Source organism: Epinephelus lanceolatus, chromosome 17 (genome assembly GCF_041903045.1).
Source record: "Epinephelus lanceolatus isolate andai-2023 chromosome 17, ASM4190304v1, whole genome shotgun sequence".
NCBI classification, from domain to species: Eukaryota; Metazoa; Chordata; class Actinopteri; order Perciformes; family Serranidae; genus Epinephelus; species Epinephelus lanceolatus.
In genome coordinates, this window is record NC_135750.1 from 39,512,501 (window position 1) to 39,531,392 (window position 18,892).

At 39.7% G+C, this 18,892-nt stretch overlaps 1 protein-coding gene across 1 annotated transcript in view; it reads right to left on the reverse strand.

The window, feature by feature from the left end:
* fam98a (family with sequence similarity 98 member A) overlaps positions 1-12,647 on the reverse strand; it is a 30,789-nt gene extending 18,142 nt beyond the window's left edge. The window contains exons 1-3 of the mRNA XM_033612571.2: positions 12,488-12,647; positions 10,745-10,893; positions 57-191 (exon numbers count right to left, since the gene is read on the reverse strand). Coding sequence (XP_033468462.1) covers positions 57-191; positions 10,745-10,893; positions 12,488-12,525 — 322 coding nt within the window. The 5' untranslated portion in view covers positions 12,526-12,647. The remainder of the gene's footprint in view (positions 1-56; positions 192-10,744; positions 10,894-12,487) is intronic.
* Between the last annotated feature and the right edge of the window lie 6,245 nt (positions 12,648-18,892).

Sequence of the window (18,892 nt, forward strand, 5' to 3'; positions counted from 1 at the left end):
TTATATAATTTCAGGTTGCTTTTTAAAATGAGATGTTTAAAGAGTTGTGATCATACTGAGGAGCAGCAGACAGTCTGTCCGTTTGAGGAACCTCTGGGTAATGTCTCCACTGGTGAGGACTGAGTACGGACAAGAAAGCTCTGACAGCAGGCCGCTCATCTCCAGCTGGAAGCCCTCTGCCTCACTCGGACCTGGGAGGGGTATAACGACACACACACCAAACAATTAAATCTCACACATACCCAGTCCAATCAAAAAGACAGTTACAGTAGTTGTGTTAACAACAACCTGGCAGATGTCAAACAGAAACTCACTGCTAAATTTGTGACAGCAATGAGTGTGTTAACATGGATGTTACTAACCTGTTCATGATTGGGTTTTTAGAGTGCCCTGTTTATGAGTCTTACCATGTAAACACCAAATCCTGTTTTCAGAAACCTGGATAAGACCTTATCCAATTTATTAGAAACCCAAATGCTAGCTGGAGAACTCCAAAAGAAACCAGGACACTGTTACATGTTTACACCTTCTCCCATTTACATTCACATCCGGAGTGATAAAGAAACAGAGTTTTGCCTTTCAGTAATGAAAGAGGCTGCAGAGCTTTATCCACCTACGCGGTGACAGCAACAGTCTAGCCCTGGTGTGGGGGACAGTGTTAGAAGAGTAGAGCAGCTGTTTTCAGGAATAACGTTACGCTAGCTCAGTATGAACTGTGTGTGGTTGAGACAGAAAGACACAGTCAAGGCTGTAACTTCAAAATTCTGTAACCCTGTAGGCATTTTTGAGGAAAAGTCGGCATACTACATTTTTTGAAAGTTCAATATGTCCCAAACAAGAATTCATCATATGCCAGTGAAATAAGGTTCTCAGTTTTTTATAATTCCCCTGCCAAAATGTTATGTTTTAGGCGAAATTTGCATGTGTATGTCTACCTGTCTGTGTGTGAGCAGGGACACTACTGTGCACATTTTCATACATTTTTGTGGATGGATGTAACATGGGCCTAGCAGGCATAAATACTGGATGCATGTGTTTAGCTTAATAATTCAAATCTACAGTTAACATTAACTGATTGGATATTTGATGTGTTTGGCATCCTAAAGTAAATGTCTTTAAAAAGTAAGATGGTCTAGTATTTTTGTTGCAATGGTGGTTGTGTCACATGTTTCTTTAGATAGATTTTTTATCAAACAGATCATGCTCCATTTATGACAATGACTTAAATTGCTATCAAACAATTTCATCGATATATCTCAAGTTCAATAAACCGAATTATTTTTAGTAGCATTATACAATCTGTAATAAAAACTAAACTGAGATTAGCTATATTTGCAATATAAAGTATGCCAAACGCATAATCTATCCCTGTTTTGTCCTTTCAGTTAAAATCCCCTCACTTAAGACTGTGGATAAGGAACAAGCTGAGGGAGGGAGACAAGGAAGGAAGGAAGGAAAGGTGTGAGGATGACAGATAATTCTTTCGAAATGTGTGGAATAGTTTGAATTACATTGTAGAAAATAATCTCTTCAAAATACTGTAGTGTACCCACTTTAGATCACCTATCACAAAAAGTGTAAGTCAACATTCAATCATCAAATAGGAAAACTATAAATAAGCTATATCATTTTAAAGCGAGTACATTTAATTTGTGTTTCAGGGGGACCATAAAGGCCTGATCATGGAAGCTGCTGTAAGTCTCAAGAAGACTGGCCGTTCCCCAGATTTAGGAGAATGTCTCATCTGTCAAGAGAGTACAAGTGATAAGTTAATAAAGGGACCTGAGGCATTAAAATCTGCTTCAGAGACGAGACACAAACTGTGCGACCGTGGCAACAGAACTGTAATTGATTGAATCAAGGAAATATCATCAACAGATGTTGATCAGCTGTGGTGGCACAAGTCATGTTATTCATCATTCAAAAGTTAAGATAAAATTGGAAGATTACAAGAGAAAATTCAGACATCCAGACAACAAAGCTGTGAACAAAAAACATCAACTACTATGCTGCGGAGCTCAACAAAATCTGTCAATTGGGATCCCTGCATTTTCTGCCAAGACACAAGAGGGAAAGAATTAGTATCATTTGTCATTACATTTAAGATGAGTGATGAGATACTGGAGTTGTCCAAGTACAACCAAGAGGCCCATGTGCGACTAGCAGGTATTAGTGACCTTATCACAGCAGAAGGGAAATACCACCCAAACTGCTACAAGAAGTTCAAGCGAAATGCCACAAAGACAAAAGAAAGTTCTGAAAAAACAGATCTGGCAATGGAATGACTTGTTATTGAGATGAGGACATCAGCAAAGAAGGAACATGTACTTGAACTGTCTGAGGTTTGGAACAGATACCGTGAATTAGCACAAAAGGCCAATGTTGAAGTTCCACCATCATTTAGAAGCAGGAGATCTACATTCAAAGAAAAACTTCAAGTATATGCACAGGATTCATATGACTTCAACGCTGTACCTAACAAAAATGTGTTGCTTGTTCCCAAGAAATTTGTACATGTGCCATTTTCAGATGTCATGTTAGAGGAAGATGAGTCTTGTGCAATCCCTATATATCAGTCTGATGAGGGATTCAGAGCGATGGTTCATGTAGCTCTGAAATTAAGAGAAGACATACTGGCACACCCCAAGTACACTGGATTAGCTGTCAGTGAAGAAGAAATGATAGCATGTGTTCCTGAAAGTGTTTTCATGTTCATCTCCTTGATGTTTGGTGGCCTCAGTCTGTTGGAACAAATTCCAAATGATGAAGAAGACATCACATTGGAGAGGGAGGAAGCTTATACTCAGACAAGAGTTCTAAGCTTGGTCGAAGAGCTTGTCTACAACGTGACAGGAGGGAAACATTGGACACCCAAGCATATGGGGCTAGCAAGTACATTGCACCAAGCAACGCGATCAAAGGAACTGATGAAACTGTTTCACAATGCAGGACACATCATCAGCTACCACAGCTTGCTGCAGCTTCACACCGCTATGGCAGAGAAAACACTACAAGCCATGGATCCAGAAACTGGAGCAGTGACTCCACCTAACTTTGTGTATGGAAGATTTACACATTTTACATGACATAAATGATTCAACACTTGATGGCAAGAACACCTTCCATGCAACACAGATGGCAGGCTGGCAACGTGGTCCAGAAGGCAACATGATGATTAAGGATTTGAAGCCATCAAAAAAGGAAAGCCTTCAGGTTCCTATGGTAATGGAGATGCTTGTTCCAGCCAGAGTTACAGAAGGAAAGGCCTGTCCAAAATCCACAGAAAATACCAAGAAGGAGTGGTTCAAAAACTCAAATGAGAATGGATCAACTGTAAAATCTACCGCCAAAGACATGGCATTCTTTTTCAAACGTCAGGATCAAGGACACATGAAGGAAGGCTGGACAAACTTCAATCGTAATCACAGTGAAATGTCACCTGAAATGACAAGCATTGGTTATATGCCCATTATCCAAGCACCTGCCCATGACCTAGATACACTGAATACAGTTGTCCTGAGATGCAAACACGTGGCAAGAAAACTTGGGCAGCATTATGTTGTTATCACAGTGGATGAGGCATTGTTCTGTAAGTTGATGAAGCTGAAGTGGGCAAATGCTGACTACATGGACTGCCTCGTCAGATTGGGGGCCTTCATACTGCCATGAAATTCATGTCAGTCATAGGCAACCACGTCCAATCATCTGGACTTTTGGAAGCATGGGTTGAGGGTAGGGGTGTGCGATATGGACAAAAAAAAATATCTCGGTATTTTGGGGGATTTTTAAGATAACGATAATTAGACAATATTCTTTTAAATATGTGTTTTTAACAGCCTGAGTTATAGCTCATTAATTGTTTCTCATGGATGATATTAATGGAAAAATGTTCTCAACATTTCTTGCTGCTTTTTTACCTGCTCTCTCTGTTTGACTCTGGTGACGGCCTTTTGTAGCGTCAATTCCGGGTCCATTTGCAACTGTTCAGATAGGCGTTTGTCCCGCAGACTCACCACAAGCCTGTCCCTCACCATCTCATCATTTAGAGCCCCATAACCGCAGTGCTACGCCAGGCAGTGCAGCACCGTAATGAAACTGTTGGCCGTCTCGCCCGTTTCTTGAAGCCGCTGATTAAACGTTACTCTCTCAAAGATCACATTCCTGCGATTCTCTTCTGCTTGCGTCTCCAATCCAGAAGCAATGCGGAATCTGTCAAAGCGTTTAATCCATTTAGGCCAGTCTTCAGCCTTGAAGGTGAACTTTTCCGGCGGGGAGACTTGAAACTGTGCCATGTTGCCACTTCGTTCAGCTAACTGTGGCTAGGCTAGGTAGCTTCGTAGACGGTCTTCCGGTACTGCAACTTTAGCCTGACAGGCTGGGACCTATCACTACAGTTGACCCACGTCTTCCGAAGCTGCTGGAGCATCCGTGGGCGGTGTTGCTATGTTGTCTCGCTAATGTTTGTTTAGCAGCAGGCTGACCTGCCGGGAAGGTGCCAGTGAGAGATCATGTGACCACGTAGGCGTACTGCGGCATGCTGCTGCAGGTTTCGGTTTCAACGTGTGTTTTCAGTTGTTTTTATTAAGTCATTTGCATACTCGATAACGTAAATTTGCACATCGTTAAAACAACAATGACGATATTATCGTTAAAGATATATATCGCCCACCCCTAGTTGAGGGCAACCTACTTGGGTGCTGTGGCCGTGCTGCCTCCGGGTTTTTTCGGACCTAATTGTATTGTGGAGTTTTGCACAGCAGCGACCGAAACTTTGCTCTCAAACCACAAAAAAATGTGATGGCACAACAGTCTCCTTCAGTACATTATTCTATGCTTTCTTTTGATTTTCACATTGGCTAGTCATCCTGTTTAATTTGTCCTCTGATTAAATCGGAACCACTGAAACAAGTTGTAGGAAGCCTCTGCAAGTAATTGGTTGCTGGCAGACACTCTGTGCTGCAATAAAATGGTTAATCAGCAGTGCCGTGCACTGTAGAGCCGATGCGCTGCTGGTTCTGCCGGCCTGAATAGAATATGAAGTCTATAGCCTTACTGTTGTGTACAGCATTTATAGACTGAGCTGAGTAGTGATGCGCGGGTCAACCCGTAACCCGCGGGACCCGCAAATGGACCTGCGGGTCGGGCAGCAGTGATCGTCTGTTAAATCGGTCTGTAAATGGTATTTTGACATTATTGGCTATTACTGTCATGGCAGCCGAAGGTAGTGATGCGTTGAGCAGGTGACAGTCCGCGGCCGTTTTCAAAACACACTTGTGTCACGTACTCCAAAAGAAACTTGTTGAAACTTTAAACAATTTATTGTACAAAACGGGGGAAACAAACGTTGACAAAAACGGTTCCATGATTCATATTAAATTCAAAAGATAACGAAAAAACAGCTACAAGTTAGAGGGAATAGTGATAAAGTGGTAAAACTTGGCATTGATGCACAGCCTCAGACAGATGCGCTCAAGCCTGCCGTGCACAAGCTCCGTTGGTAGGCGATACTATATTTTCACATTTTTAACAATGCAATTTAAAAGTTTTGAAAAAAAAAAAAAAAATAAATAAATAATAATAATAATAATAATAATAAAAGTAAATAAAAAAACGAATATCGAATACCAAATTTTCATAACGAATACCTACGGCTGATGCCGTGTGAGGAGAGAAGAGTCACTTTCAGGGACAAACTTACACAGAACAAGTATTTGACTTCACTGTTTGAAGTGCAAGTCATTCCCCAAAACTGGGAAGGCAAAAACTGTCAAGGCAGACAGAAACATCTTACAGCGCCTCATTGCTGCATATGAAGCAGGACGCCCAGTCAACCTCAATAACATGACACATGAACTGTTCGTAGTACCTCTGTCTTTGGCAGAAGTAAATGGGCAGCTTCGTACAGGTTCAAAGGCAATACTTGTCAAGATGTTGACTGCAGATATTTCATGCCCTAATCACCTTGAAGCCAGAGACCTACAGGATGAACCAATGCTTGTCATTGATGGTCAAGCTCTGGTCATTGCCATTGGCAAACCACAAGCAGCAAAAACGTTTGGAGACTTAGCAGATGTGTTTGTTGAATCTATTCTTCAAAGTGGAGCACAGTTTCAGTGAATTGATGTCCTGTTCGATCGCTACCAAAAACATTCAATCAAAGGTGGAGCACGGAAATGGCGTGGAAGAGGTTCAGTGGCAATCAGGAGATCAGTTACAAGAAGAGATTTGCCGCTTCCTGAAAAGTGGGAAAACTTCATTGCTCACTAGGACAACAAGGCGGGCCTTGCTCCTTTTCTCTCACAACAGCTGATTCTAAAAGCGCCAGCCAACAAGACCATTGTTGCTGCAGGTGGCTTCAGCGATGATGAAAGAGACGAAGCTTCTGACCCAACACTTGACACTGACAGCTTGGAAGCTAAACACGAAGAAACAGACACAAGAATTGCAGTGCAGCGACCATTGTTGTCTCTGCAAGAGACACTGATGTCTTAATACTGCTGACTGCTTACTTCCACATGATGCCATGCCAACGAATCTGGATGAAAGCAGGTACAGCTAAGGCAAGAAAGTACATCCCAGTTCATGAAATCGTGGAAAAGCTGCAGATGGAAGAACATGTCCTCAAGCTGCTCCCAGGCTTCCATGCTCTTACTGAGAGTGACTCAAAATCATACATTTAAGGCCATACAAAGAAGACATGCTGGGATGTGTTCGTAAAGCATAGCCATCTGCTTAAGGGTCTTGGTGAAGGTCCTGACCTCGATGATCACACAATTCAAGATGCAGAGGTTTTTTCCTGCAAATTGTATGGCGCGATGAATGCTGACAACATCAATGATGTTTGATCAAGCATGTTTATTAAGGGCATGACAATAGAGAGACTACCGCCAACCAAAGATTCTCTCTATTTTCACATTCAGCGTTCACGCTTCCAGGCTTTGGTCTGGCGACAGGCCCACTTGCAGCACCCAGTTCTACCACCTGCTGAAAAAATGGGATGGAAGACTGACGACAATGTGCTTGTACCTCAACTCATGTCATTGCCTCCAGTTCCAGAAGCCTGTGTGGAGCTAATTACTTGTGCCTGCACTACTGGGTGCAAGACAGCCCGATGCGGCTGCAAGCCTAACCCATGTACTGCATCTTGCAAGTGTAGAAACTACAGTGACACATGAATGAACAATTAAAGTGTGAAGTTTGTTGTGTTGTTGAGCCTGTGGATGCATAGTTTGTCAGCTTAAATTGGCTTGTTACCACCCACATTTTTGGTTTTTGATGTTTTGATGCGCATTTAATAAATGTATCAAAACTATATAAATGGCCTTTATTGTCATACTTGTTGTATAATTATTATTATCATAAAAAAAATATAAATTAATTAATTAATACACTTTTACAACTTTTGTAATATGAAGAAAATATTTATTTATGACAGATTAACTTGTGGACTTTCTAACTTTGACTTAAACTATGTAAGATCATCTTTATTAGTTGTTTAAAGTAAATACATGTAACGATTTCCTGTTTTTTAACTAATTTTTACATAATTTATGCAAATTATGCTAATAAGGAAAGGTGTCATAACTGCAACATGGTAATGGATGAATTCCTGGTTGTCACAAACATGGTCATGTACACTTAGATCACCTTTATAAGTTAACAAGAAGCAAAATTATACCCATTTCCAGTATTTGGCATAATTAATTCGCTTATTATGCAAATTACTCATTTACTAGTATTTATCAATATTACCAGGATTCCTCCGTCCTCATGTAAACATTATATCCCGAATATGATCATAACCAGGGGAAAACTCATAAACAAATTATAGCTGCTGTGCAGCAATGGTCAGGGCCGGGCAATTTTAGGCAAAATTAGGCAAATCTGAGCAACACACACACACTAAAACAAAGCATATCACAACATAGAAGCTACATCATATCATTATGGCATGCCCTTCAAAGTGTGGATGAGTGGCTGAAGTGATCAGACTCAATATACAAAGGAAAGAAAAAACTCAAGAACAAGAAAGTAAGAATAACTAACTGCTAGCAATTATGAACAAACTGGCCTGATCTAGCTTAAAGCTAAACATTATCCATAGTGACAAAGATGAAAACATTTTTTAAAATGTAAAAGTAGCTATTGGATAGACTCTGCATATTGACTGATAGCTAAGCCACATAAACAGGGAAAAGAGACAAGGGATAACAGGGGAAAGTGTTGATAAAGAGTATTTGTCTCTCCGCAAAACTGCCTGGATCATAATTACTTTAACCTTGGTAGTCTCTAATCCACATAGCATGATGCCTGAACATAGGACTTTCACATTAGAACATTTGCTTAGCTGAGGCTTGAACTCACAACTTCTGAGACTGAGGTCCGTCTTCTATCTCACTGAGCTAATTGGCAAGTGACAGTTCATGTGTGGCTTCACAAATTGACTAAGCCAAGCATCCGGGTGCCAGACAGTAGCCATCCATGCCATGGAAAAGCACATTTCAAAGTGAAAGTTCCAAAGCTGTAAGCACATATGGTTGATTTGTTATGAATTTTCAAAGTTTTGAAATTTAGAGGCTTGCTGTAGCGCCACCATCAGGACTATTGTCTTGTGTTTCCAGTTGAGGACATCTGGCATGGGACTGGACCTTTATGAAAAGTTTGGGTAGATTTCTCATATAGAAATGTTGCACGAGCTGAGGCTTGAACTCAATCTTCAACACCAAGAACCTTCCTCTATCTCACTGAGCTAACTGGCAAACAGAAATGTCACATGTAGCTTCACAAATTGACTAAGTCAGTCACCTGTGTGCAAGACAGCAGCTGTTAGTGTGTAAAGACAAATTTCAAACGGCTGTCAAAAATTCAGTTATTAAGACAAAAGTCCGAAAATACACAAATTGCATCTAGACAACAATGATTTATTGGCTCCATAAGTGAAAAACTGATGTTTAAAAATGCCATTTTTGCACTGACTCCAATTGTTCACATGAGAGCAAAATTCAAAATGCTGTAATTTTGTCATTTTTTTAATGAACACTGAAAATGTATTTAACAAGAATTTGCAAGTATATGTTTACAATACCGTTTACAGTCAAACATTTTGATGCACTGTAGGCTCAATTTTTGATGAATCCAAAATTTGTGTGGATCGTTTGTGTAGGACAGTCTGAAGATGCTCTGTAGCAAGTTTGGTGTCAAGTGAGCAAAAATTGTGGGAGGAGATAGGTTTAATAGAGTTTTACAGTTTTTGAAAAAAAAACAGAGTAATGGATTTCATAATTTGCAATAGGTTTAAATGTACAAAAGTTTCTTGAGTACTGGGGCTACATTTTGGTGAAAGTTGCAAATCTGTAGCACATATGGTTGATTTGTTGTGAATTTTCATAATTTTGAACTTTAGAGGCTTGCTGTAGCGCCACCATCAGGACTATTGGCCTGTTTTTGCAGCTGAGGCAATCTGGCATGGGACTGGACCTTTGTGCAAAGTTTGGTGATTTTTTGCGCATGGGAAGTATGATTTCCTCGGAAGAAGAAGAAGAACATACAGCAAAACAATAGGGTCCTGGCAGCTTAGGCTGCCTGGCCCCTAATTATTCATGTCCATGTAAAAGAGGTCAGTGATTGAAAATGTCCAAATGTAGATTTTCCCCCTTCTACCATAAGTTAAAAGCTTAGTAATCTAACCTAATGACTGTAGTTATAGACTGAAGTATATATTTCACTTTTCATGTCTTTGCCATTGTCATCAACCTTCAGCTTGGAAGAGAAGAAAAAAAATATAATTTGATGTCCAACTGTTCTGTCACCATTCATTATGTTCTTAGACTTGGGCAGTATGGCAGTATTATGATATACCAGGGTATTCAAAAATCCCCACGGTACAATTTTTAATACCGTCATAAATACAGGCACTCCTCTCGCTATTAAAGTCAGTCACACACCACCAGAGGTCAGTCTCCGGTCTCTACTGGTGGGGTAGGCAGCTGAGCTTAAAGACACCGTAAAGACACCGAGACACAGATTGATGGAGAAGTAACGCCTGGGCCACACTGGCTGCTTAAGCAGCCTGCGTGTGTCATGGAACCTGTATTTCCGCACCCATCCGGCGCACAGTGGATTGCAAATAGCCAGCCAACAATGACCCAGACAAACCGTAGAGAAAAACAGCATGTTTTCTACATCTTACTCAGTGAATTAAGGGTTTATTTTTATTTCAGTTTTTTATTTTATTTTTGTTAGAACAGTGCACTAAGTAACTGGATGAGTGATAAGAGTAACCAAGACGCTTTGGGTGAGTTTTATTTTGTTGTGTCATATAGCACCTTTCCTACAAACATGCAGCCCAAAGTGCTTCATGTGGCAAAATTGGAATGACACATACACAAAACAATAATGTATTAAAAAGCATACCAACCAAAACAGAACAAACTGACAAAAAAAGTCTAAGTTCCGTGACCGAAAGAAATGAGAAGGAAAATGGATGTGAGAATATTACTTTTCTCGACATTGTACGAGTTGCTATTGTGGGTGGGTGTAAATAATTTTTTTTTTTTTTACTAATTTGTCATATCATCAAGACTGTTGTTATCACAAAAATACCCTGAAATATCGCGGTATTATTTTGGGGCCCTATCATCCACCTCTAGTATGAAGATATGAAAAATTACATACAACCCAAGCCCATGTTCTATTAATTCTGCACCAGGAGCATCTTTACTGAACAGTGATGAATATGTCTTACAGTTAGTGGCATGGACATTCTCCTCTAGCTTGCAGTAGAGTCTCAGCTCTGAGATGATCCAGGCACAAAGCTTAGTAAACTCAGGTGAAGCTGCTGCTCCGCTCACAGCACCATCCAGAGCTCCTTCCTCCAACAGAGGGCCTTGGTACCTAAAATGACACACACATGAACACATGCACAACTCTTAGCTTCCCTCATCAGTACAGCACAGCAGTAATAATACCGAGGTTTAGTTCAATGAGCAGAGCCAGGTTTGACTCTCATTACCACCAAACTCCACTCTGAAAACTGGTTATTTACTGAAGTCTTCACTGTTTAGTTAAGAAAGTGAAACTTAGGGACTGTTCATTACTTATGAAGGGGAGAGGGTGCTGCCAACAGGGCAGGCATGTTACATTTTTTATTAAAGCACTGGGGAGGGACTTGTGTTTTTGTTTTGTTTTTTTTTTACTTTGGGTAAGATAAGGACATACAACTTGAAATGGTTGTATTTTTTTCTTTTCAGTACCCAGTGAACCCCAAACCTGGCAAGTTTTATTTGTTTGTTTTGTTTTTTTATATTGTCACACCAATTATCATTGGTAGAAACTGTAAAAAAAAAAACTTGTCTGATAATGAAATGATTTGTAAGGAAGATTTGCATTTTGCTCCAGAAATAAGGTTGCAACAGTATGAGATTTTCACTGTACACTGACTGTCTCAGAAAATATAGCAGTTTCACAGTATCACGATACTACAGAATTATTATTATCAGGCAGAATAACCGTTAAAGGTTAACAGAAAGGTTATCTTTGGTTGAACAAATGTTTTATTAACATAACTAAAACTTTTTTTTTTTGGAGGGATGTGTAAAAAGTTTCCCTTTTGAAAATAACTAAAATATGGTGAGATTCTCTGTCTAGTTGCATCGTTTTCAATATTGTAGATTAGCGAATGTACATGTTATAATACACATCAATTTTCATATCACGGTGTATAACCATTATACCCCTGCAACCCTACTTAGAAATTAGCTTTCTTTTGGTGATAACTATCAGTCCTGTCCCATTTGCTTTTTTTCACTGGCTCCAATACCTATATGTAGTGTAAATATAGAAAAAAATTGTTAGGGCCTACTTATGGTTGAGGAAGTGTCATGCATTTTCTCCAAGTCACTGAGAGCAGCTGGTAGAAAAATGTATGTAGCTTCGGGAAGGGTCAACATCAGAAAACAACAAAACAAAACACACACACAAAAAAAAGTCACACCCGAGCCACCCCCTCCACTGATAAGTAGAGAACAGTCCCTAAATGAACGTACTTTCTGCACAGAAATAGGTTCGGGAGGAGAAGCTACAGGATATTTCAGCATAGTGACGAAACTAGTCAAGAAGCATTTAATCAATAAATGGTGTATTTTTAGAGAGTGGGTCTGGAATTGGTTAAAAGAGAGGAATGTGTTGGAGCTGTCCTGGTATGAAGGGGCAGCCTCTGCTGACGCAGCTTGTGGCACAACATGCAAAATCAGTCTTTGGTCTATTAATACCGGTACATACACGGATACGGTTCATATTAACAGCCCTAGCAATAAAAAACACCCACCAACGTCAGGCTAACGTTAACCAAACAAGAGCAAATTCACCGTTTGCCTAAAGCAAGCTCCATTGTAACGTTAATGCGCTGCTAAAACAGAAGAAACTGGTTAATGGAATGTCAGCTTTCGCACACCATCTTCATACAGCGGCGGCCATTTTTTAAACTTACCCTAAATCTTCAAGAGAGACAAGAATGTCATTCTCCATCCCAGTAATCTCTGGTTCTGCTCTAAAATCACGTCCTTTCAAACAGAGTTTTCACATTAGCCAGCTCAGCTGATACACGTTTTACTTATTATTCTTCTTCAGTGCGTTTTGATCGATTGCAATAGCAGCTTTTAGATGCATACCGCCATCTACCGGACCGGAATTTGTAAAAAAACAGGATGCAGCTTACATCACTCTGTCATAATAAAAGACAGCAAAACTCATCTGTTATCTCAAAGACTAAAGTTATGTCTTGATTCAATAGTGGATGAATGTCAGTCTGGTTTCATGAAAGGAAGACCTATATCTAAAAATATTCGTCTAATTCTAGATCTTGTTGATTATAGTGACCTAATTGATGATGAAAGTTATATTTTATTTATAGATTATTATAAGGCATTTGAGACTATGGAGCACAGCTTCCTCTTCAACACTCTAGATTTTTTTGTCTTTGGAAGCTTTTTCAAACGTATAATTCGAACATTATATGAAGGCAGTAATAGTTCAGTTAAATTACCAAATGGGACCACACCCAGATTTAGTATAGATAGAGGAATTAAACAAGGGGAGTTTTTCCTTGGTCTCTGGATTAAAACTAAATATCAATCTTTTCCCTTTAAAAGATAGGCCGGATGACTTAGCTGAAATATGTGGTATTCCTGTAAAAGATGTGGTATCTTACTTGGGTATTAAAGTCTGTAAAAACCAGGTGGATAGAGTGGCTCTGAATTTTAACCCATTAATCGAAAAAATACAGAAAAAGTTTGATAGCTGGCTGTTGCGTGATCTATCTTTGAATGGCCATATATTATTATCAGAAGGTGAAGGTTTGTCACGGCTTATTTATACAGCTATGGTATTGAACGTTCCTCTTGCTTTAATCAAAAAAAATTATTCGAAACTCTTCAACTTCATCTGCAGAAACAGACCTCACTATCTAAGAGTGTTTTATGCAACTCCTCCTCCAACGGTGGTCTTAATGTCCGTGATTTCAGTACATCAAACACGACATTAAAGGTAAAATGGTTAAAGGGCCAGTGTGTAATATTTGGCATGGTTTATTGTCAATCTGAATCTGAATCTGAATATTCTACCCATTAATATGTTTATACAAGTATATGATCGCTATAAAATAAAATTTGTTTGGTTTTCGTAGCCTTATAATTATGCTTTTATATATATATATATATATATATATATCAAGGGCCTTGCTTTAGAGAGGTCGCCATCTTGCGCTGCCATGTATGTACGGCAGACCGAGCGGACAATCCAGCCAGCCAGAGAACGCGTTTCGCGTGTATAAATGAACCAACGAAGACAGCGGAAGGAAGGAAGAAGGAGGAGGAGGAAACAGCAGAGAGTGTTAGTAGTTCGTCGATAGAGAGTAGTGAAAAGTTTTTTTAGTTATAAAGTTTGCGAATGGACCACACTTACCATGCAACAGGAGAGAATGAACCCGAACTGTCATCTGTGAGGAAAAGAAGATGCAGCTTCACTCCTTGTGATGCACTCTCTGCGGCGATTTCCCTCCTGGTGATATATCTCCCAACGATGGTAGCAGTAGCACCGAATCCCATTCTGTGCATTCAGCCTCTCTTCTCACCCGCTCAGCATCAAACACATGGAGTTCCTCATCTGTATGCTCCGGCTCAAACAGGTATGGCTCTGGGTCTGTGTCCGCTACAAGAAACTCTTCAAAATCGCGTTCAAAGTCGTCCATTGCAGCTACTATAGTCCGGAGATATTGCTAGGCTAAATAAACAGCTGAGCTCTGTTTACAGGCTATGCTGTCAGTCAGTGTGCGGGCTGGAGATTGGCAGAGCAGAGAGGTGAGGGGGGTCCCCACTTAGTATGGTAAACGAGTATGTGTGTAAAGTTATGAAGTGTGTCTGTTACGCTAGAAGAGTCAGAGTTTGGGACGGAGTGGTGTGTTACCGGAGTTTCTGGAGTGCTCAAATAAACGGGCCTTTTTCCCAAACGCTCCTCTGGTCTCCTGCTCGTGAGGGATTCATTACAATAAACATGGTTTAGATTTCTAAATAAACATTCACCTTGTCGCTAGATAGACCTACTCATGAAAAAGTCATGCGCAAGGCTTTTTGTCCCTACGAGGCCACCATCATTTACCCGACGGGAGGGGTGAGCGAGTGAGCCCTGCGTTCTAGAATTTGACCACTGATGTCACTGTTTTCAACCCATTTTACACACTGGGCCTTTAAAACATTATATACAAGGGAAGAATAAAATGTGGTACACCATTATAAATTTAATCTTTGATAGAATAGATGGCATAGATTTCCTCTTACAATGTGACTTTAATATTGACAAAATTCCAATTCAGTTATCTAGTTTCCACAAACAAGTTCTTTTATCCTGGATAATTACATACAGACACAACTTTTCTCCTCACAAATGTTTAATTTGGAATAATAAATATATTAAATACAAAAACAAATCCTTATATATTGATAGTTTGGTTAAAAATTATATTTTGTTGGTGACACAACTACTAAACAATGACGGAGTTTTACTGTCATATACTGATTTTCTTAGCACATATGGAATTCCTGTTACACCTAAGGAATATGTAATTGTCTTTGACGCTATACCCTCTGGACTCTTGAGACTATTACAGGGATGTAGCACCTAAGGTATTAATGCACAGTTCACTTCTAACATAATGCTGGGGGGTATACGCTTCACAGACAGAAAGTGCAACAACCATCATATTCGGGGTCTCTGCCAAGAGACGGCAATTTCATCTGCTAGGGCATTCTGGGACTCTAAATTTCAATATATTAATTGGGAATCTGCTTGGCTGATTAATAAGAAGTATTGTGTCACCAATAAAGTTAGGGAAGTTTCTTTAAAAAATTTGCATTCAATTTATCCAGTCAACAAACTGATTTCAAGATACATAAACATAGACAAAAACTGTGTGTTGTGTAAAATGGAGGAGGAAACTGTTTGTCATTTATTTTATGAGTGCCCCAGTGTCAGGTTATTTTGGTTTGATGTGGAATTTTATTTTAGGATGTTGACTGATCATTCTATCGACCTTGACTTGAAGGACATTATTTTTTATTTTTCTAAAGAAGACAGAATTGATTGTAAGAAACTGTTCCTATTAAACCTGTTTATTTTATTTGTAATATTCTTCATTCACAAATGTAGATGGTCAGACAGGAAACCACGGATCCAACAGTTCAAGATTGAACTCAAACACTACATTGGAACATTAAAAGGACTGAAGAACATCAAAGCAGCCAAAACCACTGACATCTGCAAAGACTTGAAGATTTTGATTGACTGGTTATTATTAATCAATTATTGTTTTGATACCCCTATGTTTTGTATGTCTTGTATGTTAAGTATGTCTCGTATTGTCTGGTATGTATTGTATGTTTTTTGTATTATTGCTAATATGTTAATAAAGCATTATAAATACCTTATGGGTAAAGCAAATTCTAAGTGTATTAAGTGGCCTGTTTCCTCAAAAGTTAGGCTAAAGAAACATATTTTAAGACTATAAGATTTACCCAACAGCTGTGTTTGTTATAAAAAGGTTTAAATTGGAGGTTGACCCCTGTACCGTCTGTGGTGAGAATGATAAAACACTGAAAGAGTTCAGGCTAAACATTGAAAGACTTAATCAAATCAAATTTCTTGGGGTGACAAAAATGATAAAATCAGCTGGAAATCAAACATGTACAAACCAAACTATCAAGATAGTGGGGTGCCATAGCTCATAAAATCAAGACAACAAGTTCAGTTTGTAACAAAAGATCCAAAGTTGGTACATAATGTAGCCTAGCTTAATATATGTAGAAGACATCTGAATATCGGGATGTTGCATATTTGCATGACCATGGAGGGAAAATCCAATATGGCTACCACCCAAAAGCTAGGCTTGTTCGAGATGAGCCAGGCCTGCGCAGATTCGATCACCGGAGATCTGCGCACAATGCATGCCGGTTAGTTTTGTGTCCCACTTCATCCCGACTTGCTCTGACGTATTACAAAAGTGGACGGTGATAAAATCGCGAGAGGCGGCCGCAGTTTTTAGAGCCAGGCGCTGTAGTTGCTCTCCACCGACTGCACCGCCTGGCTCTCACCTGATCTAACAGCTGATTGATTTAGACGTGGACTCAACAATATGACGTTTTAGATAAACTACTCATTTTTGTTAAATTTTAGAGATTAAGATTGTATTTGTCTGATCTGAAGGTTTATTCTGTGAACAGAAAACATGTTGTGTGACTATGGTGAAGTTTAGGCTAGTTGTCAGAGACTGAATACATTCATCATAAACTATACAGAGTCTACTGTACTATATTAATATTAGACGGTTTAATTATTGAAGTAGCCTATTTAGCAACACAGAGACTTGTGGTCAGTGGGATGTGAGGATTCTTAAACTAACATCTGTACAGATGTGAAGCCCTGACTGTATCTGACTGAGCCTTAATGAAAGCTGTTGTCTTGTATTTTTTTTTCCTCTGAAAATATGAACCTTACAGTCAAACAGAGTGTATTCAGCCTGTGTAGTTGAGGGGACAGGTCAAACTGATATGATGCTGATTTAGGCTACAGGAGAATTCATGTCAAATGGAGGTTAAACCATGAACACAAACTACAGATCACCTGTAAAGCATTTTAATAAATTAATCTATCGTAATTAAAACAACTGGAGACTGAAAACAAACTGATATATGGGTATGATCACTTTTTTAATGAATTGACATCATTCCAGACAGGATGTTGTGTCTGTGACGTCCTGTACGAACTGAAGGCTGCTGGAAACTGTCGGGAAACTGTCCGACTTCACCGCGGCTTTTTCTCACCTCCCCCCGCTGCGGCCGCCTGCTCTCGTCTTTCCAGGCGAGGCGCAGTTCATCTGAACGAGCCTATTTTCTCCTTTCACTGTTTTGTTATGAGTTGCAGACACGAAGCACGAAGGCGCAACCAAACATGAAACTTGTAGTGTGCGTCCATAGACATATATAGCCTACATAGACGCCGCAACGAGCGCTGAGCCGTACGTCAACGTCGCCGCCATATTGGATGTGGCAAGGCTGCGCTGTAAACTAATACAAGTGAATGGACTTAATTTCATAAAGCGCCTTTCTTCAAAGAAATTTACGTGAATGCCTCTCGTTTATTCATTCATACACACACTAATATACTTGGGAAACAGTTAGGCACCAAAAACAATGTATTTGATCTTCTCAGATGGCTAAGATAAGAACTTTATTGATCCCACACAAGAGTAATTCACCTTACCTCAGCTATAGAGAACAAGGTAGTGCCGAAAAACAATACACAGTACACATACATACACATATATATACACATATGTGTATATACATATATATATATATATATATATATATATATATATATATATATATATATATATATACATACACACACACACACACACACACACATATATATATATATATATATATATATATATATATATATATATATATATGTACATATTGTAGCGACCCTGCAGTAAATGTTCTGTTATAATGTCAGTGTTCTGTGAGTTAATGGCATGTTTGGGATTGAATGAGTAGGTATAGGTAGGGGGGCGGGGTGAGAGTGTGACGGGAATGAGGGCAATGTGTGAGGGGGCTAGTGTGTGTAGGAGCGAGCTGGAGGAGAGAGCAGGAGTGCACAGTTGGTGGTTTTTCGGCACTACCTTGTTCTCTATAGCTGATGTAAGGTGAATTACTCCTGTGTGGGATCAATAAAGTTCTTATCTTAGCCATCTGAGAAAATCAAATACATTGTTTTTGGTGCCTAACTGTTTCCCAAGTATATGAGTGTGTGTGTGAATGAATAAACGAGAGGCATTCACGTAAATTTCTTTATAGAAAGGCGCTTTATGAAATTAAGTCCATTCACTTGTATTAGTTTACAGCGCAGCCTTGCCACATCCAATATGGCGGCGACGTTGACGTATCGCAGCAGAGGGCAAACCCACTCGATGCGGCGTCTACGTATAGTCTATGGAGCTGTACGCATGCCTTTCTGCTGGCAGGCTTGGCATATGCACCGGCGTACCACATTTCATAAAAGCGAGGGTGGGGACACTGGCTGTACATGTAGCGCATGGAGAGGCAGCAGTATGTCACTAATCTCTGACAGGTGATGGCCACCATAGGAGCAGGTAGCGTGGGAGTTGTTGTTGAGGCTGAGTTGTACCACAGTAAACAATAAACAGGTAGCTCACACAGCAACACGTTAACGTACTGTAGCGGTCATGTTTTGGAGCGCACCCCTTTTGGTAGCAGTGGCTGCAGTTAGGTATTATTGGTTCATCCCCGGTCCATCTGGCCAATAGCAGAAGCTCTTA